Source organism: Mobula birostris, chromosome 23 (assembly GCF_030028105.1).
Source record: "Mobula birostris isolate sMobBir1 chromosome 23, sMobBir1.hap1, whole genome shotgun sequence".
NCBI classification, from domain to species: Eukaryota; Metazoa; Chordata; class Chondrichthyes; order Myliobatiformes; family Myliobatidae; genus Mobula; species Mobula birostris.
Window position 1 is genome coordinate 18,824,004 of NC_092392.1, and position 22,695 is coordinate 18,846,698.

The 22,695-nt window shown below is 38.8% G+C and overlaps 1 protein-coding gene across 7 annotated transcripts in view; it reads right to left on the reverse strand.

Moving 5' to 3' along the window:
- mcm10 (minichromosome maintenance 10 replication initiation factor) overlaps positions 1 to 22,695 on the reverse strand; it is a 75,072-nt gene that overhangs the window by 42,325 nt on the left and 10,052 nt on the right. For 6 of the 7 annotated variants that reach the window (XM_072240934.1, XM_072240937.1, XM_072240932.1 and 3 more), the window contains exons 4-11: positions 20,882 to 21,025; positions 18,826 to 18,966; positions 16,348 to 16,519; positions 14,773 to 14,938; positions 13,095 to 13,259; positions 11,567 to 11,683; positions 3,717 to 3,913; positions 1,245 to 1,342 (exon numbers count right to left, since the gene is read on the reverse strand). In XM_072240934.1, the coding sequence (XP_072097035.1) occupies positions 1,245 to 1,342; positions 3,717 to 3,913; positions 11,567 to 11,683; positions 13,095 to 13,259; positions 14,773 to 14,938; positions 16,348 to 16,519; positions 18,826 to 18,966; positions 20,882 to 21,025 (1,200 nt within the window). The remainder of the gene's footprint in view (positions 1 to 1,244; positions 1,343 to 3,716; positions 3,914 to 11,566; positions 11,684 to 13,094; positions 13,260 to 14,772; positions 14,939 to 16,347; positions 16,520 to 18,825; positions 18,967 to 20,881; positions 21,026 to 22,695) is intronic. The other variant, XM_072240936.1, reaches the window with a different exon arrangement.

Sequence of the window (22,695 nt, forward strand, 5' to 3'; positions counted from 1 at the left end):
CAAATGCAAGAGATCTCAAAGAATACAGCTTCCTCCAATTACGTGGAAGCCTCTGAGATCACCACTGGAAAAGTGTGCACAGGTCAGGGCTCCCTATCCGATGAAGGATATGCTTGCAAAAAATAGATAGCGAGTTAACAGTGAGAAGAGATACAGTATATATTCTTCTGAAGTGATCTCACTAAAAGGGTACAAAAATCATAATGATTTTGATAGGGTAAATGCAGAAAAATGTTTTGCCTTTGAACCTGGGATCAGAACCAGACAATAAGGGGGATAGGCCACTAAGGAAGATGAGAAATACATTATTCTCATGGAAACAGTGAATTGTTGGAATTTTCTACCCAAGATGGCTGTGGGAGCTCGTCTATTGAATATACTTATGACAGAGATGATATTAAGGGAATCGAGGGATAAGAGATTAATGGAGGAAAGTAGCACTGAGGTAAAAGACGCCTCTATTGTCTATCAAAGCAAGCATAAATACCTTCTCCTGCTTCTAATACTTGCTTCCTTTTCCGACCTCCAGTGCACCTTTCTTAAGGAATGAAACAATCAGATGAGGAGGGCCAGAGTGAGCTAGGGTTTTTCTCTTTGGAGTAAAGAACACTGAAAGGTGACTTGATAGAGGTGTATAAGATGGTTAAGAGGCATAGGTAGAGTGGATACTAAGAGACTTTTTCCCAGGGTTAATATGAGAGAGCACAATTTTAATGTGATTGGGGGAAGGTATCAGTGGGATGCCAGAGGTAGGCTTTTTTAAACAGATCAATCTAACCCTTCCTTCCTAAATAGCCCCCCATTTCCTATCATCTATGTGCCTATTTAAGATTCTCTGAAATGCCCCTAATGTACCTGCCTCTACTACACCCCGGCTAGCCCTTACATACACCCAACACACTGTGTAAAACACTTACCTCTTGACATCCCCCTTATTCTTTCCTCCAATCACCTTAAAATTATACCCCATAATAATAAGGAAAGCAAGTTTCAATGTGCTTTCTTTATTATTATGCTCCCCCTTGCTTTTTCTCCGCTGTGACTGTAAGCTTCATTTTATTCACTACATCGGTGAATATAACGTGATGTCCTCTGCCCTCTTGTCATACATTTAGAATAGAAGGACATAGTATAATGGCCTTTTTTTCTCCCTTTCTGGGAAGCAGACTTAAAGGACTCACTTTGCCACAACAGTGCCCTACTATAATCGCTCCATATAACATCCATACATTTTTCCACATTACCTATATTTTTCTTAGTTTCTCTAACAATGTCATCAGCTCCTTTCACCATCATCTGCGTCAAGGTCATCTGAACGCTTTTGCTAGGACCCATAGTTTTACTGTGAAGGCAAAAAGAAAATTAATTACACATGCTGCTAGTGATTAATTTGAGATTAAAATCATAAAGAACATTGGTGACCTTACATTCCATTTAATCTTGCTCAACCTTGACCTATTACTGGAATTTGGTTGTTGCCTTATCTATGGTTTCACTTAGTTTCACTCAATGATTATACATTGTCATAAGAAATAATTAAATGCAAGTGAAAAGCCTCCGCAGTGACTTACTGGATAAACACACCACCTAGTGACTGAAAAGCTCAAGCATCTCAAATTTTATCAGTACGTAGTTCTTCATATCTAAAGCAGCATATGGGAGATTACAACTAGAATAATGAGAGCCAGAGTGCTTTGTCCGTGCTTGGATCATATCCCTCTAAATTTTTCCTATCCACAAACTTGTTCAAATTATACTATTGTACCACTTAGCCTGCTAGCTCTTTCGTATACTCTGTATGAAAAACCTGCCCCTCAGATCCCTTTTAAATCTTTCCCCTCTCACCCTAAACTTATGCCTTCCAGTTTTGGACTTCCTTACACTGGAGTAAAGGCAAAAGACAAAAGCCCAAAGCCCATCCTTTCATAAGTTGAAACACTTCTATAGGTGGCCCCTCATTCTCCCTGGGAATAATGAAAGTGAGCATGGATTTGTCAAGAGCAAAAATTGCTAAATACATTCATACATTTTTTTTGAGGAAGTAAGAGGGAAAAATGAAGTTGATGTGATAAATACAGACTTCTGAAAAGCAGTTAAACTGGTTTCTAGTCAAATCCAAGGACCAAAGAAATGAAGTTATTCAGCTAACTGGCAACAGAGCAGTAATGAAAGGTTGTTTCCCAGACACAAAAACATACAGGGTTGGGATTCTGAGTGTTGCTCAATGTAAATTAATGATGGACTAGAACACACAGAGTACAAGTCTAAATGTGCAGATAAGACAAAATTGGAGGTACAATTAATTGTGATGGTGTATATTGCCATAAGACATTGAAACAGAATTAGTCCATTTGGCCCATCAATTCTGCTCTACCATTCCATCATGGCTGATATACTTTCCCTCTCAACCCCATTCTCTTGCCTTCTCCTGTAACCTTTGACACCTTACTAATCAAGAACCTATCAAACTGTTCTTTAAATATAGCTAATGACTTGGCCTCCACATCAATCTGTGGTAATGAATTCTGTTGGTTAAAGAAATTCCTCATTTCTGTTTTAAAAGGACAACCATGTATTTTCAGGCCATGCCTTCTGGTTCTAGACTCTCCAAATATTGGAAACACCCTCTCCATGCCCACTCTCTCTAGGCCTTTCAATATTCGAGTTTCAGTTAGACCTCCCCATATTCTTCTAAATGCCAGCGAATACAAACCCACAGCCATCAAACAATCTTCATACTTTAACCCTTACATTCCTAGGATCATTCTCGTGAATCTCTTCTGGATCCTTTCTAATGCCAGATATCGTTTCTTAGATATGGGAGCTAAAATTGCTCACAGAGCTCCAAATATCGTCTGACCTATGCCTTATAAAGCCTCATTTCAAGGAGGTTATGGATAAACTGGAGACATTGGTAAACAGATACAGGTGAACAAATGTGAAGTACTGTGGGAAATTCCTAGTCAAAGTCTCATCTGAAAGGTGGCACCTCTAACGGTGCAGACCTCAGTTAAAATACACTGGTGAACTAGGCTAGGTATTTGAGTGGAAGTCTCTGCAGCAGGATTTCAACCACAAATGAGACAGTATGAACTTGGTTGTACCATCTGGCTGAGGTAGTTTCGATGAGCTTTTCTTAACCATTTCATAGCTCCAAGTCCAAGAACAGCAAGTTCCCTTCAACAGTCTGGTTCTTGAACCAATCAGCACTTGTGATGCTGCTGTAACTAAGTTTCTGTTGATTTTTTCTCTTGTAAAAAATTGTATATAACTTAAGTTTTATTTATGTTTTCATCGCACTTTTGCACACAACAATAAACTCAACTTTGACAACCATAATCACTGCAGTTTAGCAACACTACAACCATTTTGATCACTTCGTACTAAAATGGACTTTGATTTTCTTTGTTCTTACTGTTCTTTGTTGGAAAAATTGGATATAATTTATATTTTTCTTCTGAATGTTGTTTATACGATGCTGCTGCAAGTAAGTTCTTTGCTGCACCTGTGCATACATGGACTTGTGCAGAATACAATAAACTCCACTTTGACAAATCCACGCACTATGAACTTGCAAAATGCAAACTATGCACGTTACAACTTCATACATTAGATATATAAATATGCATGAAAAAAATCATAAACAATATCTAGTTTAAGGTAAGATAAACAAATATTCCATCTGATAAATAAATACTACACAAATAGCTTCTTACACTGAGGCTGCGTATGACGCTGATGAAATCCCTCCATAGTGGAATCCTTGCTGACACAGCCTTTCTTTCAGACTTCCATGCTTGCCGTTCATTCTGCTTGGAGCACGACCAGAGAAGCTGGATTGCAAATCAGCTCGCTTGGCACTAAGCTTTTTGTACTGGGCTTTGACATGGTACTCACAGTATTCGCACTCCAGCTGGAAGTGAAGGCAAGAAATCAGTCTTTGCAGGTGAACTGAAAGTTCAGTGTGTTCCAAGAGCAATGGCTGAATTAGGTGGTGATGAGAACCTGTAACTAGTAATTTCTTAATTCCAAAACTCCTTTGAAATGATAATTTAGTCTGAAATTATATTTTCATCACAGTAGCGTAACGGTTAGCATAATGCTATTACAGTGCCAGTGACCGGTTTCCTCCCATATTCCAAAACGTAAGGATTAATAGGTTAACTGGTCACATTGGTGTAATTGGCTGGCACAGGCTCATTAGGCCAGAAGGGTCGGTGACTGTGCTGTATCTTTAAATACAAAAAAATATATAAAATCATGGGGAAAACCACTAATTCCATTCATATTACATCATTTATCTTCCAGCAAATTCAAATTCTTTCTCCATTTTATATTATATCTTCAACAAACCCTGGAAAGGTAATCCCATCAGCAGCTGGGAAAATTATTTTTAATTTTAATTAGAGATACAGTACAGTAGAGACCTTCCAGCACATCAAGCCCGTGCTGCCCAAATACACATGTGACTAATTAACCTACTAACCCTTAGCCTTTGGAATGTGGGAAGAAATTGGAGCACCCAGACGAAACCCACGTGCTCATGAACAGAACGTACAAACTCCTTGATCACAGGTGTACTAAAGTGTTACACTAATTCTACGCTACCATACTGCCGAAATTTAAATTCAAGTATTTAACTAAATTCAGGATTTAAAAAAATGGTATCATTTATGATTACCAAGAATCTACTGGGTTGTCTTAAAAATCCACCTGCTTCACTAATGTCCTTTAAAGAGGGAAATTTGCCATTCCACAGAGTTGACTTTTAATCAGCTTCCTAAGTGGCCTTGAAAACCATACAGTTCAGGAAGCAATTAGGGAGTAAATGTAGAGCTTGCTGTTGTTGTGCACATCCTGAGAACAAGTGGACTAAATAAAACTTGGCGGCACATGGTGCACTACAGGGCGGCATGGTAGCCTAGCGATTAGCATAACACTTTAAAGTGCCAGCATTCAATTCCCTCCGTTGTCTATAAGGAGTTCGTATGTTCTCCCCACGACTATGCAAGTTTTCTCAGGTGCTCCGAATTCAACCCACCTTCCAAAGATGTACAGACCAGGATTAGTGAGTTGTGGGCATGCTATGTTGGCACCAATAAACAAGGCAATATTTGTGTGCTGCTCCCAGCACACCTTCGGACTGTGTTGGTCATTGATGCAAATGAATCATTTCACTGCATGTTTTGATGTACAAGTACTCTACACAGAGTGGAGATGAATAGGTAATTCCCTTGTACAAAATCTATGCATCTCAAACTAATCAGCCACCGCATCTGTGAAAGGCAGCTCAGTAATCCATTAAAGTAAACAATTTTCCAAAATAAACACAGAATGTTTTATTGCTGTTGCATATAAGTATAATATATTGTCTTACTATCGCCTGAATACTGTAAAATAATTATAATGGAGGCAAGCAGTGAAGTCAAAGGAGCAGAATTGGGCAATTTGACCCTTTGGGTGTGCTCCATATTCCATCATGGCTGATTTCTATCCTTCACCTGCTTCTTCTCGTCACCTTTGACAGCCAAATAATCAAGAACCTATCAACCTCCACTTTAAATATACCCCATGACTTGGCCTCCAAATCCACCTATGGCAATAAATTACACAGATTCATTACCCTCTGGCTAAAGACATTTCTCCCCATCTCTGTTCTATATGGATGTCCCTCTATTCTGAGGCTGTGCAGTCTGGTCCTAGACTTACCCACTTGAGGAAACATTCTCCCCACATCCACTCTATCTAGGCTTTTCAGTATTCCATAGGTTTCAATGAGATTCCCCTCATTCTTCTAAACTCCAGCAAGTACAGGCCCAGAGACATCAAATACTCCTCATGCACTAACCCTTTCATTCCTGGAATCATTCTCATGAACCTCCTCTGGACCCTCTCCAATGCCAGCACATCTTGTCTTAGATAAGGGGCCCAAAACTGCACACAATACTCAAAGTGCGGTCTGACCAATGACTTATAAATGCTCAGCATTACATCCTTACTTTTATATTCTAGTCCTCTCAAAATGAATACTAACATTGCATTTGCCTTCCTCACCACAGACTCAACATGCAAGTTAACCTTTAGGAAATCCTGCACGAGGGCTCCCAAGTCCCTTTGCGCATCTATGAAATTTGCTCCCCATTAGAAAATAGTCTACACCTTTATTCCTTATACCAAAGTGCATGACCATACACTTCCCTACACTGTATTATAAAGCTTTGTACAAACACTTTTTGCTGAATTCTTAAGACTGGTTTCTCTTTAGATCTGACTGTTTAATTGATATTTTATTTGCATTTTAACAATTAACTGTCTGCTTGTACATTATATAATTACTTGTATATAAGTAATATGCTTCCTTGTGGTGTTAAATACATGGGTTATGACCAAAGGAAAAATGGCTGGAGTTGCTTCGCACTTTAGTGCAAGGGTGCATCAAAGATCAAACTTACAAAAATTAGAGAAAATAATGAAAAGAAAACTGCCAATATTTACAAAAAGGTATCTACCAGAAACTTAAAAAACTAAAGAAGCAAAAACCTGAACAATCCCTTGACTACTTGCAATTAATTAAACAAGAAAACTTAAGACAAAAATTTACAATTGAAGTAAGGAATAGATTTCAAAGTCTAGAAATAGAATCTGTTGAAGATGATAACAATCACATAGCAATCAATTTAACTCTCTAATGGATACCTTGGTAGAATCAGCAAAGTCAGTGATTCCTAAAAAAGAAAAAAGCACAAAGAATAAATGGATGACAGACAGAAGAAAGCAAATCCTATAGAATATAAGTCCTTAGATAAAAAAGTTAAAAGCTTATGTCAAAAAGCCAAAGAAGAATGGTTAAACCAGAAATGTGAGCAAGTAGAAAGAATCTCTATTACTGATCCAAAAAGGTTACGTCAACAGATCAAGAATATCACTGGTAAAAAGCTCCTCTGTTCTTCAGGTGGATGTTTGAAGGCAAAGGACAGTACCATTATCATGGAAAAAGATGAGATTATGAACAGGTGGACTGAGTATATTCAGCAATTGTTTGAAGACAATCAAGACAAAAAAACAGAAATTAAGAAGAACATTGAAGGTCCAAATATTTTAAAATCTGAAGTTCGTAATGCAATAAATAAGATGAAGAAAGGAAAGGAAGCAGGTCCTGATGAATTAGTAATAGAACAAATTATCGCCCTTGAAGATTATGGAATTGAAAAACTTACTGATTTAATCAATGACATATATGAGACTGGAATAATACCAGAAGAGATGAAAAAAAATCAGTATTTATCACTCTTCCTAAGAAACCTGGAGCAATAGAATGTGAATTACATAGGACCATAAGTTTAATGAGTCATTTCACCAATACTTCGAAGAATTTTGATGACAAGAGCTAAAAGTAAGATACAAGCTGAAATAGAAAAAGAACAATGTGGTTTTGTGAAAGACAAAGGTACAAGAAACGCAATATTGATGTTAAGGATACTACCAGAATGAGCTATTCAAGTGCAAAAGGATTTGTTTGTTTGTTTTATCGACTACACAAAAGGATTTGATAAAGTGAAGCACAATAAGTTATTTGAAATATTAGGGAAAACTCTAGATCTAGATTCGAAAGACCTCCGCCTAATTAGAAATTTGTACTGGGAACAAACTGCCGCTGTAAGAATAGATGGAGAAGTGAGTCAGTTTATGAAGATCAAGAGAGGCGTTAGACAAAGGTTTGTTTTCTCCCATGATTTGTTTAATGTGTACAGTGAAACAATATTACAAAAAATAAGAGACATCTTGGGAATCGGTGAAAACATCAATAATTTCAGATACGCAGATGACACTGTGTTAATTGCAAGTACAGAGGAAGAACTACAAAACTTAATTGATATAATTGTTGAAGAAAGTGCAAAAAAGGTCTATCTATCAATTGCAAAAAGACAGAATGTATGGTGATATCCAAAAAGAAGGAGAATCCTATCTGCAGGCTGAGAATAAATGGGGAAGACATAAATCAAGTTCAGAACTTTTGCTACTTAGGAAGCTGGGTGACATTAGATGGCAGGTGCGACATGGACATCAAAAGAAGAATAGGGATAGCAGAAGACACCTTTATGAGAATGAAGAGTATTCTGATCAATACTAAACTAGGCATGACAACCCGCATCAGAGCACAGTACTGAAATGTTACGTTTATCCAGTTATGTTATATGGCTCAGAATGTTGGACAATATCTAGTAACATGAGGAAATGAATTGTAGCAGCAGAGATGTGGTTACTGAGGAGGATGCAAAGAATATCATGGACGAAACGAATATCTAACGAGGATGTCATGAACAGAGCAAACACAAAAAGAGAAATAATGTGTGAGATCATGAAAAGGCAATGTAATTTCATTGGACATGTGATTAGGAAAGAGGAGTTAGAATGCATGGTAATTATGGGAAAGATTGAAGGGAAGAAAGCAAGAGGAAGACAAAGACAAATGATGATGGAGACAGCAGCCAGAGAACTGGAAATGAATACCAATGAATTGATCCACTTGACCCGAAACATGAGTGTGTGGGCCATGGCAGTCAAAGCTCAAACTGGGCAAACTGATGATGATGATAATGATGATCTGCCAGAAAACACAATAATAACTCCATACTTATTATTGTCCAATGTGAACTCTTGACAGTTCCTCTCCCTCCTCTACTGAGGGTGATCAGCTCCTTTTTTTTGATACTAGGACATACCGTCTTTAATTACCAACAAGGTTAATTTAGAGTACGATGCACCCCATGATGTAGTTACAATCAGATTACAAAATAAAAGTATCTACATTAAATACAACATATACACATTTACATATCCCATTATTAAAGAAATGGAATATTCTGCCATGTATTGTACCATAAAGCCAACCCGAGCGCAGCAGCTTGGTATAGCATTCATGAGATTATACCAGCAAAGACACTGAAGTACGTACATTAAGCAGAATAACAGCAGAATGACAAGGTTATGCTTGTGTACATAGTGGAAACTTTGTACTTATTAATTACCGCTTGTGATAACTGACAACACTACAGGAAAGACCTCAAAAGAAGGAATATTTTTTATTGCAATAGCCTTACAATAGTACAATCTCTAGCAACGCAATATCAATAATTGTCTCTTGTACCAAACTAAATTGTCAAATCTATCATTTTACTACTTTGTAATACTCAAGACTTCTGTTTTAAAAGTCCTCATTGGAACTATGGAGTGAGCAGAATAAGCATCTTGTTTCCAAACACACATACCTTGACTAATTAAACCAAACTAGATGTATCAGCTCGATCACGGAACTAGCATTCAGTCTTAGTTGAATAATAATTTTTACTGACTCTTCAATTCAAAAAGGCATTTCTGAAACTAGTTGGAACCAGATAACAGCACCAAATATAGGATGCCATTCACACTGTCACATATGGCAACTCTCTAATTAACTTGTAAATAAAATAAATTGGTTTATAATTGTCACATGTACTGAGATAATAACAGAAAGCAGCATTAAGTGGTACAGTTACAGAGAAGGTGCAGTGAAAGCAGACAATAAGGTACAAGGCTGTAACAAGGTAGATTCGGACCGTGAGTCCATTTATTGTACAAGGGAACCATTCAATCATCTTGTAACAGCAGGATAGAAGTTGACCTTGAGCCTAGTGTTATCAGGATGGGAAGGGGTAGATGAGAGAATGTTTAAAATTCAAAAGTCCACGACTGATGTGGTCTTTGATTATGCTGGCTGTTTTACTGAGGCAGTGAGAAGTGTAGACAGAGTACATGTTAGGGAGTTTGGTTTCCATGATGTTCTGAACTGTGTCCACAAATTTCTGTAATTTCTTGCAATCACTGGCAGAACAGTTACCATACCAAGCTATTATACATCCGGACAGTATGCTTTCTATGATATATTGATAAACATTAGCGAAGGTCAAAGAGACAGTCATTTTTTTCTCTCTCCTGAGGAAGCAGAGACACTGGTGAGCTTTCTTGGCTATGGTGTCTACCTGGTTAGACTAGGATAGGCTACCGGTGATGTTCACTCCTAAGAACTTGAAGTTTTCAACCCTTTCAAACTTAGCAATGTTGATGTAGACAGGAGACTGTGCATCACCCTTTAAATAAATCACTACAACACTGTAGTGTTCTGCTTTCTCCTAGCACTAGACAGCATCCAGAGAAGGTTCACCAGGATGGTCCAGGGAATAAAAGGGTTAATGTATGAGGAGCATTTGATGGCTCTAGTCCTGTACTCACTGAAGTTTAGAAGAATGAGGAGGGATCTCAATGAAACCTCTCGAATATCGAAAGGCCTATAGAGAGCAGATGTTGAAAGGATGTTTTTGACAGTGGGAGAGTCTAGGGCTAGAGGGCACAGCCTCAGAAGACAAGGACATTCCTTTAGAACAGACAGGAGGATGAACTTCTTTAGCCAGAGGGTAGTTAATCCGTGTAAGTCATTGCAACAAATGTCTGTGAAGGACAAGTCATTGAGTATATTTAAAGCAGAGCTAGATTATGTTCTGCATTAGTAAGAGTGTCAAAGGTTAAGGGGAGAAGGCAGAAGAATGGGGTTGAGGGGGATTTAAAAAAATCAGCCATGATTGAATGGCAGAGCAAACTCAATGGGGGCAAACGGCCTAATTCTGCTCCTACGTCTTATAGTTTTATGTAGTGTCTGAGTTTATGAAATGTAGGGGCATAACTGAACAATTCCACAATCCACCATGGAAAACCTATTCACTGATTAGGTCACGTGGATCAACCACAAGATCTGAGCATACAGTCAATGCTGAGATACCTTTATTATCTCTCAGTTCCAAGGATGCTGGATTCAAATGTAGGATTTTTATTTTTCTTGTAGTTTAACTTTCCCATTGCTTATAATTTCTATATAATCACCTACAAAGGTGTAATTGTTCAGAAAATTTTCTAGTAATTGTAGTACAGCTAATCCTGTATTTTCCAGAAGCTTCTTAGTTTTTCTATAGCAGGTGTCACGCCACTTGAATCTGGCTATTTCATAGGTTAATTGTTATCACCGAAATGTTGTTATCTCTTGTCTGAGTATGAGACAACCGCAAATTTTTTCTCTTTTTCTTTGGTCTTTGTTCCTTTGAACATTTAATAAAAAAGTTATAACCACCAAGCTTTATGCCTCATTTTTGATTTCCGAATAACCTCTGCATCGATATTACCAGATCTAACATTTGTTGTTGGCAACACATACAAAATGCTCCAGGAACTCAGTGGATCAGTAAACATCTAGAGGAGAATGAGCACTTGACGTTTTGGGCTGAGACCCTTCCTCAGGACATTTGTCAGATGCCTACTGAATGAAAGGTAATTAAATGAACTTGGAAAAATATTATGGGGTTAAAGGGACTGAGGAAGAGAGTGGAATAATTGGAAACGTGCTGAAAAGCAGGCCCCATCATGATGGGGTGACTGGATTTCTTGCACCTTGGAAAGACCCGAGGAACTGGACTGCCATGAAAAATGGCTGTAATATAACCTACTGACTAAACAATTTCCCTTACTGAAATGGACTCACCAAGTTCACTATCTGAGTACAGGGATCTCCATTCTTCTTTCTAGAACGGCAAGTTCCCATGTCCAAGGCTTCACCCATGACCAGGATTTTCTGTGGGTGGTCAACAGATAGACAAACCTATAACAGAAAACAACTGGTGAAATAAATGAAGTGAAATGAATTTAAGTAAACTCAAACTGCATAAGTTAGAGAACCACTCACAAACTGCTGTTCCTGAATCCCCTGATGTCCTGACCAAATAAACCATAACAGAAATGTTGAAAATTTTAGAAAGTAAGAGTTATAAATGCCACATTTCCTTTAGTGTTTCTGTTAGTAATAATCTCAGTACTACACAGAACAAGTTTGGCACAGACTAGATGGGCTGAAAGGCCTACTTCTGTGCTGTAGTTCTGTATGACTAATGCTAGCAGATAACTTTGAAACGAGTACCAAAAGATACTGAAACAATGGAAACAGATTTATCACCGAAGTAGGCCATTTAGCCCATCGAGTCCATGCCAAACAAGCACCGATTTTATACTAATCCTATCCTAACCTACACAAAATGTTGGAGTCACTCAGCATGTCAGGCACCATCTATGGTGGGGAATAAACAGTCATGTTTTGGGCTGATGCCCTTCATCCGTCCTCTCCATAGACGCTGCCTGACTTGAGTTCCTCCTGCATTTTTTGTATGTATTTCAAAACTGGCAGAATCTCTTGTGTTTATTCCTATTCTAACCCATTTTTTTTTATTCTGCCCACATTCCCATCAACTTTACCACCAGAGCCAAATTACAGTGGTCAATTAATTTACAAATTATTTAAAGCGGACAATGATAGGTTTGAGATTAGCAAAGGTGTCAAAGGTTTTGGGAAGAAGACAGGAGAATGAGGTTGAGAGGGATAATAAATTAGCGATGATGGAATGGTGGATCAAACTCGATAAGCAAAATAGCCTAATTCTGCTTCTGAGACATATGGTTTTATATTTTTGGAATGCAGAATGAAATTGGAGCACCCAGAGGAAAGCCATGTGGTCACCGGCAGAATGTACAAACTCAACAGCACCAGAAGCCAGCACTGAACCTATGGTTTGAACAACTGAAACCCTATCAGCTGTTCCACTGTGCCACCCTGGTCAAAAGGTAGAATTTTTTAGCACGAGGGTTACTTTACTGAGGCATCATGGCCAAGGGACAAGGAGGACGGGTGGGCTCCTGGGCTGGCTTCACTCGCTTCGGCGCTGAATGAACTGCAGCCCCTTCACTTGCCTCAGCACTGACCTAGCTCTGTGATTGTAGACTCACTTTCAGGGACTCTGTGGTTCATGTTCTCTGTATTATTTGTTTACGTCTTTATTGTCCACACAATCTTTTTTCTCACATTGGGTGTTTGTTGGTCTTTATTGTGTGGGAGTTCTCGTGGATTCTATTGTGTTTCTTTGTTTTGTGGCTGCCTGCAAGATGAATCTCAAGGTTGTATATGGTATAGATACTGCGAAAATATATTGTATTTTAAACTTTGAAATCTCTTAATTACCTACCTCATCTGTTCCATCCCTGGATTTCATCGGATTGGCATTTAGAAGCCCAATGACAGTTCCTGTGTCTGTTTTCCAATGCTCTTTGTGGACGTTTCCAAAGAGAAAGAGAGACAATTTCAAGTTGCTCCGCAGATCACTTAGATTCCATATACTGAAAGTTTTACCCTGAAACAACAAAGATTCTATTTCAACTTCTGAAGATAAAAATTAGCTCTGTTTGTCACATGTACATTGAAACATACAGTGAGAGGCATTGTTTGCGTCAATGACCAGATCAGCCCGAGGACGTGCTGGGGAAAGTAAGTGTTGCCATGCTTCCGGTGTCAACATAGCATGACCACAACTTACTAACTTTAATTGGTACATCCTTCAGATGTGTGAGAAAACCAGAGCACCCAGAGAAAACTCACGTGGTCATGGGGAGAGCTTACAAACACCTTACAGTGGCAGGAATCACTATTGCTGGCATCATAGGGCATTACACTAAATGCTGTACTACCGTAGCACACACATTATTGCCACACAAAAAGTACTCTGAGTGGTACAGTGACTTTAACTCATGTCTGGCTGCCTCAGCTGGGTTTTTCCTGGGTATGAGACCCATCAAAAAATGAAAATCAATTAGTAACTTCATCGCGATGACTGGATTAAGTTGATAAATTGGTTTACCCTCCCAGACATTCTCTATTCCCCCCTTCCATTGGGCAGAAGATATAACAGCACAAAGGCTCAAGGAAATTGTATTCGCTAATATAAGACTATCAAACAGCCCCCTACTAAAATAACATGGAATCTTGACTTCATAATCTACCTTGTCATGGCTATGCACTTTTTCGTCCACCTGAACTTTCTCTGTAACCATAACACTTTATTCTGCATTCTGTTACTGTTTTCTCTTACATTGTCTCTGCGCACTGATGTAATGAAAGGATCTGTATGGATGGCCTGAAAAACGAAGCTTTTCATTGTACCTCAGTGCATGTGACAATAGGATCAGAATCAGGTTTATTATCACTGACATTTCTTGTGAAATTTGTTGTTTGGTTACAGCAGTTCTGTACAATAAATAAAATATACCATAAATTACAATAAGTAATACATATAAAAATAAATAAGTAGAGCAAAAGTAGTGAGGTAGCGTTCATTGGCTCATTGTCTGCTGAGATATCTGATGCTGGAGGGGGATGAAGCAGTTCCTAAAGCATTAAGTGTGTGTCTTGAGGTTCCTGTACCTCTCATCTGATGTTAGTAACGAGAAGAGGGCATGTCCTGGGTGGTGGGGGTCATTAATAATGGAGGTCTCATTCTTAAGGCAACACCTTTTGAAGATGCCATCAACTGTGGGGAGGCTAGTGCCCATGATGGAGCTGGCTGAGTTTACAACCCTCTGCAGCTTTTTCCCGATTCTGTGCAGTATCCCCTTCAATAAAACAATTTATCAATATGATATGGTAACTTATGTTTATGGTGCCCGGCTTCTGAAGCTGATTCCTTGAAATAGACGTTAATACACATGATCTATATATCTAGCAGAAACAAGAAAATAAATTTTTATCCCCAAGAGTCAGAAATCTTCAACTTCTACAACAATTAATATTTGAATAAAAGAATAATATTTAACATAAACCATCAACATTTATTGCCACATTACAGAATCACCTTCAAATATTGAACATACATTATTGGAACTCTGTGGTGTGATTTTCTTGATGATAACGCCAAATGTCACCCAGTCCACGTCCTCCAGCTTTTCATTTGCAAGCTTTGAGCAGAGCTGGGAGAACCGGATCAGCATTCGTCCGTGCATCTTTCTCTCCATCTCTGTTGACGAAACAATTGGATTTCTGTTGGGAGAGGCATTTGTAACTTGTAAGACTGTATTTCTCAAGAACTAAATTTAAAAGGTTAATATTAAAAGAAAATGAACCGTGTTATTAAGTTACGATAACTTTTCAGAAAAGTTAGAATTTTGACTTGATACAGTTATGCAACATGGAAACAGGCTCTTTGTCCCAACTGGTTCATGCTGACCAAGATGCCCATCCAAGCTAGTTCTATTTGCCTGTGTTTGCCCCATAACCTCCAAAACCTTTCGAATCCATTTATTATTTTTATGTGTATTTTCTTTTTTGCATTTACAAACTTTGTCGTCTTTTGCACATTGGCTACATATTTACTGTGAATGCCCACAAGAAAATGAATCTCACTGCAGTACATTGGTGACATATATATTCGAAGTATACTTCGAAGCTTGAGATCTTACTAGCCTCCTTCCACAATGCTGACCACATCAAAACAAATTTATTGAAGATGAAACATAACACATCATTAACCAGATGCTATAAAAGCATGATCTTTGTTCACAGTGCTCCACCTAGTGAGTTTATGAAGAACTGATATTACTTATTTAATCATACTCTAAATGCAAATTAACACAAAATCGCCTGCTTTTGGGATCAAAAACAAATTCTTATGAGAAATTTTTGAGATTGCGGACTGCCCTCACTATATCCCTGGATGTGTGTTTTTAATGGAAATGACACATTTTACTGTATGTCCAATGTACGTGATAAATAAATCTGAATCTGAGTTGTGATCTTCCCAAAGACCTAGTGATTGTCAAATGACAAGGTGTATGATGTAGGACTGGCCCACTACACTCAGTCAGGAGCTTAGCTGACTTACTTAAATTACCCAAGTGGAAAACGCCAGACTTACATGAGTAGCAGATGGATGCTGTATTGAGTGACCTGGCCCCTAACTGCACTTTGGAATTCAACAAATAGGTAATAAATATTACTAAAGAACTGCACGGTACTTTTGACTAAAGGCAGCACGGTGGCACAGAGCTATTACAGTACCAGCAACCCAGCTTCAATTCCGCAGCTGTCCGTAATGCCTTTGTATATTTTTCTCGTGACCACACGGGCTTCCTCTGGGTGCTATGCCTTCCTCCCATGTTTCAAAGATGTACAGGTTAGCAGGTTAATTCATCAGGAGTATAATGGGCAGTGTGGACTCATTAGGCAAGAAGGGCCTGTCACTGTGCTGTATCTTTAAATGATTAAACAGACTGAAAGTAAGTATTGTGAATTGTTAACAAGGCAAATTATTTGATATGTTAACTGGCAATTTCTAAAGACTTAAAAGGTAAACACAATATGCTGATAAACTGGAGCAACTTTCCAACATAGAAGGAACACGTTGAGTTAGTTAAACAGAAAACAATTAGCACAGCACTCAATTACAGTACCTTAATCTCAAGCCAGAGAATTTATCCACAGATACATCAGTACTTGCTGCACGTGACGTTCCTGGGCTTCTGTGAGCTCGTGAAGTTGTGGGCAAATTTTGATGATTTGCGTTGTGTTTGTTCTGATGCTGACGTGGCTGCTCATTTCCAGGTGGAGTTAGAGGACTTCTTTCTGTCAGAGAAATTAAGAAACACATTTCACAAAGTTTGATTGATCCACTCAGAAAGAAGGCACACAAGCGACTCTACTTAATTAGGAGTTTGAGAAGATATGAGGGATGTTATCACATTTGTAGAGAGAGAAATTGACTGGGTGCATCATAGCCTGGTATGGAGCCTCCAACACACAGGATCGCAAGAGGCTGCGAGGGTCGACTGCACCTCTTCCTATAGATGCTGCCTGGCCTGCTGCGTTCACCAGCATTTTTTATGTGTGTTGTTTGAAATTCCAGCATCTGCAGATTTCCTTGTGTCTGCAAGGGTTTCTTCATAGACACAACCCACCCCGCCATTCAGGACATCTTGAAGTGTCTCAAGGAGCTGACATCTATCATTAAGAACCCTTACTATCCATGACATGCCGTCTTTGCATTACTAACAAGGAGGAGGAAGACCCACATTCAATATTTTAAGAAGTTTCTTTCCTTCAGTCATTAGATTTCTTGAATGGTCCATGAACACTACCCCGTTGTTCGTCTTTTGTGCTGTCGTTGTAACTTACAGTAACTTTTTACGTTTTGCATTGTATGCTGCTGCAAAGCAATAAATGTCACAACATTTGGTATGAAAATGATCATAAAGATTCTGATTTGCTTCTTGCTTACAAAGTAGTAATTGCAAATTATTGTTTTTGAAATGCATTGTTCTCAGATCTAAAGCTAACATATTGATAACATTACTGAGACAGCTTAATGCTCCTACCAGTACAATGGAAATTCCTACATGAATAGAAGCAAAAGGTTATTGGTGCCTTGAGTTGCTTCACTTGCCTTATCCACCATTTTCACTTTGTGCCTTCCAACAGTGCGCACATCCCACTATCTGCCCCAATGGGTCTTGTTTTTCCCAGTAAGAGGATGTTTCCCATGTTTTTCTTATTCCACTACACCATCCCCCACATTTCCCAAATATTTTGAAGAAAAAATGCTTGTTTCCTCTGCATGCTTCCCCATTCTCAAGAGATGAAACTCATCTCCTGCAACCAACCCACTCTCCCCAGCAGTCTTTCCCAAATAAGATTGGCATTTCTTCATCCCTACTTCTGCAGCTGAAAAAGACCTGAACGTCCCTGGAGTCAAATGTAAAAACAATGGACAAACTTTAACTACATTGTTACGCTTAAACAATTTACTAATTTTACATTGGAGAATTTATTGTACTATATGAGTTCTATTAGACAAATGATAAGTATACTACAGTGCATTAATTACCATAGCTACTGTTACAGATGCAGTTTCAACCGTTCTAGTACATACAATGTTACATTAAATACATCAGCACAGAAGAGATTTTTTGTTTTAGAATTCCAGCATCAGCAGTTCTTTTGACTTTCACGCTTTGTTATCTTCATTCATGGAATATACACTCAGTGGCCACTTTATTTGGTACTCTTGCTCATTAATGTTAATATTTTATTAGCCAATAATGTGGCAGCATCTCAATGCCTAAAAGCATACAGGCATGGTCAATGGGTTTATTTGTTGTTCAGACCAAATGGGGAAAAAGTGATTTTGGCCATGGAATGATTGTTGGTGCCAGACGGGGTGGTTAAGTATATCAGAAACTATTCTCCTGGGATTTTCATGTCTTTAGAGCTAACAGAGAATGTTGCAAAAAAAACAAAGCAACATCAAGTGATGCCAGTTCTGTGGGCAAAAACACCTTGTTAATGAGAGAAGTCAGAGGAGAATGGACAGACTGGGTCAAGCTGACAGGAAGGTGCCAGTAACTAAAATAACCACACATTACAACAGTGGTGTGCAGAAGAGCACCTGTGAACACACAACACATCGAACTTTGAAGCGAACAGGCCACTGAACGTACTTACACACTAACGTTACTAAATGTGTCTAAGCAACTGTTATAAAGCAAAGTTTTCACCTTGCTTGATGAGTAATTTCTGGCATTTTCTATTTTAGGTTTCCAGCATCAGCAGTTGTGTTGACTTCCACTAGTTTTTCTTATCTTCATTCAAAGAACATAGAACATTACAGCACAGCCCTTTGGTCCACAATGTGGTGCCAACCTTTTAGCCAACTCTAAGGGTTAGATTGATTTTAGAGTAAGTTAAAAGGTTGGCACAACATCATGAAAATGAAAGAAATGGGTTTAAATTTTAGACCATATCCCGTAATCCTAGTCTCTCAACCAGTTACGAACATCACAACTCTACTAAGCAAATCTGACAGGTCTTCACGTGACATTTCCACTATCTGTAAGCAAACATGTTCAACATGCAAGCAGCAATCTACTTATTACCTTTTGGTGACTTCGTAGGCTCTGGGGCTATACGTGACTTGCTTTTCAAAAGATCATGCCTAACACTAGAGGATGACCTACATCGATCTTGCTGAAAAGAATTGTTTTTCTTGATGTTTTGTGAAGTACACACCTCTTGACCTGTTGAAACATAAGGTTGAACGAAATACTTAAAGGAAACAAGAAGCAATCACTGGTACCAAAAGGAAGCTCAGATCTGCTGAAACAACACACTATTTTTATTTTGCTTTATATTAGGATTAAAGTCAAACAAATAAATGTGGATGTCAGGCACATCTAATTCAGGTGAAAGCTATAACATTCCTACCATAAAACTCCATCCCTAAGATCTCTAAGATTTCACACCAAATATCAAAAGGCAAAACTATTGGGCAAATATCCCAGAGACCTTGTCTAATGACATGGAGATATGTGCTCAAATAACACCATGTGAGATAGTGAACTTTAAATCTGGTTAACAAAAATAAATCTGCAATAAAAAACTAGCATCAGCAATAATGACCATGAAACTACCATAAAAACCAATGACAATGGGCTTCACCATCGTTCATATGGAAGGACATTTGCCATCACTATCCAGCCTATTCTATGCATGACTCTCAATGCCCCTCTGAAATGTTTAGGTTGATCACAACTGCTACACAATGTAGAGGCTCACATGTATTGTTCCAGGAGACTGCATGTCTTATGAGCATAGGTAGAGTGAGTTAGGGCTTTTCTCTTTGGAGAGAAGGAGAAAGAGAGGTGACTTGATAAGAAGTCTACAAGATGATGAGTCATAGATAGAGTGGATAGTCAAGGACTTTTCCCAGGGTGGAAATGGCTAATACAAGGAGGCATAATTTTAAGGTGACTGGCGGAAAGAATAGGGGAGGATGTCAGAGGCAAGTTTTTGCACAGCAAGCGGTTGGTGTGTGGAATGCACTACCAGGGGTGGTGGCAGAGCCAGATAAGATTAGGGACATTTAAAAAACTCTTGGACAGACACATGGATTATAGAAAACTGGAGGGCTATGAGGGAGGGTAAAGTGGAATTGATCTTAGAGAGGGTTAAAGAGATGGTACAACAATGTGGGCCAAAGGCCCAGTGCTGCTCTATGTTGTTCTATCAGCTTACTAAGGGCAGTAACGATGGGTAATAAATACTTGCATCAGTAAGATCAGTTTCTTGCCAATGAATAATAAAAATCAAATTTCAAACATCAGCTGAAAGAGTACTGCTAAAGAGCAGATCATGAGAAAATAAAACAAAGCATGCCAACCTTGGGACTACAGATGCACCAGATGTCCAGAGTTTTGAATAATACAGCCCATTTCATACATGGTCAAGCTCTGTGTCTGTGAACCACTTGATAAATCAGAGTGATCAGTTCTGAAAGTCCACTGGGGAAGTCAGAGGACAGTTGTCTGCAAGTCCACTGGAGGCTGGGGTTGGAGAACTGACTGTGTGTATGAGTGGATGGGAGGAAGGGGGAAAGGAGCTTGTTCTGATGTTGTTATCTTATTGTTTATTGTGTTCTGTTCATTCGAATCCTTCTGTCAAACAGTAAAGCTGATCAACACCTCCACCCCCTAACATACCCAACCACCAGTACTTTTATTATTTCCTGTCAGTCACCCTAAATACTGACACTCCTGTGCCTAGCATCACTTTACGGACATACAATCAATCTATGTATATAAGCTAGCTTATGTATTTACATTTATTGTGTTTTATTTATTACTATGCTCTTTATTTTTTGTGGTTTTTTTGTGCTGCATTGGATCCAGTGTAACAATTATTTCATTCTCCTTTATACTTGTTTACAGGAAATGACATTAAACAATCTTGAAGCTTTTGTTGTGTTCTATGTTGTTCTGCTGAACATAGTAGGCATGCTATGTTGGTGCTGGAATATGTGGTGACACTTACGGGCTGACCCCAGCATATCCTTAGGTTGTGCTGGTTGTTAACAAAAACAACACATTTCACTGTATGTTTCAATGTACATGTGATAAATAAATGAATTTGAATCTGATTTTTTTTTGTTCTCACCAAGAAATTGCTTCATACCCTGCACCTTCAGCTTGTTGTCAGGTGAGTCCTTTCTGGAACTTGCAATGCAATTCTGTCCATCTGCAACTTTTGTCAACTGCTGCTGTAATTGTTCCATCTGCTCCTTCATCCTTTCAAGTTCCTCTATGGAGAAAGAATACAAGGATACTGAAGTAAGCATTAAGTCCCAAACTACAAAAGTTTAAACAACATGAAAGAAGCTAGAGGAACTCAGCAGGTCAAGAAGCAACTGTGGACAGTTGACATTTCATGTTGAGATCCTTCATCAGGACCCATATCATTACATCTCTCATCTTCTTGCTTCATTCCCAATCTTCTACCTCCCTCACTCAACTGCCCATCACCGTCCTCACCTGGAATTGCCTAACACCTGCCAGCTTTCGTTCCATCCATTACCCTCACATTTTTATACTGGCTATCCCTTTCCTTTCAGTCCAGACAGCAACCCGAAATGTCAACGATCAATTTCCCTCCATAGATGCTACCTGACCTACTGAGTTCCTGCAGCATTTTGTGTTGCTCCAGATTTCTGCACCTTCAGCCTCTTGGGTCTCCACATAAATTTAAAATAGGTGCTTATCTGCAAAAATGTTACAACATATGGGCTCAACTGCTTCATCTCAAAGAAACAGATGATGCATATAAAAGTAATAAACACAAGAGATTCTGAGGATGTGGAAATCTTGAGCAACAGACACAAAATACTGGAAGAACTCAGCAGGTCAGGTAGCATCTAGGGAGAGGAATAAACAGTTGACATGTCGGGCTGAGACCCTTCAGCAGGACTGAGCTGATGAAGCCCAGATTATGCGATTAACTGGACAGTTGCCCAGTCCTGATGAAGGCTCCCCACCCAAAACGTTGTTCATTCCTCTCCATAAATGCTGTCTGACCTGCTGAGTTCTTCAAGCACTTTGTGTTTAATGCATCTAAAAGGCTTTTAAATCCTTTGGGCATCTTAGCTGCTTCACAACCAAAGACAATTTGTCCATGATAAATTTCAAAAATTGGCTCTATCATGATGATATATAATCAACATCCACGATGTTGGGATAAACAATTGCAGACCACCCAAATCCTCAACCACTGTAACCATAGTCAATCTTTATTGATCACTGTAACAGTGACTAGTGATGAACTTCCTTTCTGAAGCACTGTAGTCCCTCCTCCATAGTGCCATTGGTTAGGAAATTCTGAATTTTGACCCACACTCATGTGGACAATGATACATTTCCAAATGCTGGACAGTGCAGAGGAACTTGCACACGATAGTGTTCCTATTTTCCTTCTCTCCTCATCTTTCTGGTGATAAGATGCTATGAAATAAGTTTTTCACTATATCTTAGCACATGTGACAATAATAAACCAAACCCAATACATGACTTCCTGAATTGAGAATTCAAAGAATTGACAGCATTTCCTGCTTTTATTACAGCATATCAGATGAGTCACTTCCGGATTAATGAGCCTCATTGCTACAACAGAAGACTGCAGATCTTTGAGCACTTGACCATTTAGAAAAGAAACCAATTTACTGATTAGCATTACACAAGTTCATATTATTCAGTCCTTCAAACCAGCTCCATTATTCAAAAGTATTATACTGATCTCCTACTCCACAACATATCGTTGGCCTTTCTTCATGTGCCTGGATTTTTTCTGAAAGTGCCTGTATTCATTTTTCTGGGGTAAACCTTGGCCTGCCTTGTTAATCCTCGGTTCCATTTTCAGCAGTGGGAAGTGTCAATGATGGAAAGGGTGAGCAGCTCCAAGCTCCCGGACATCCTCCCCTC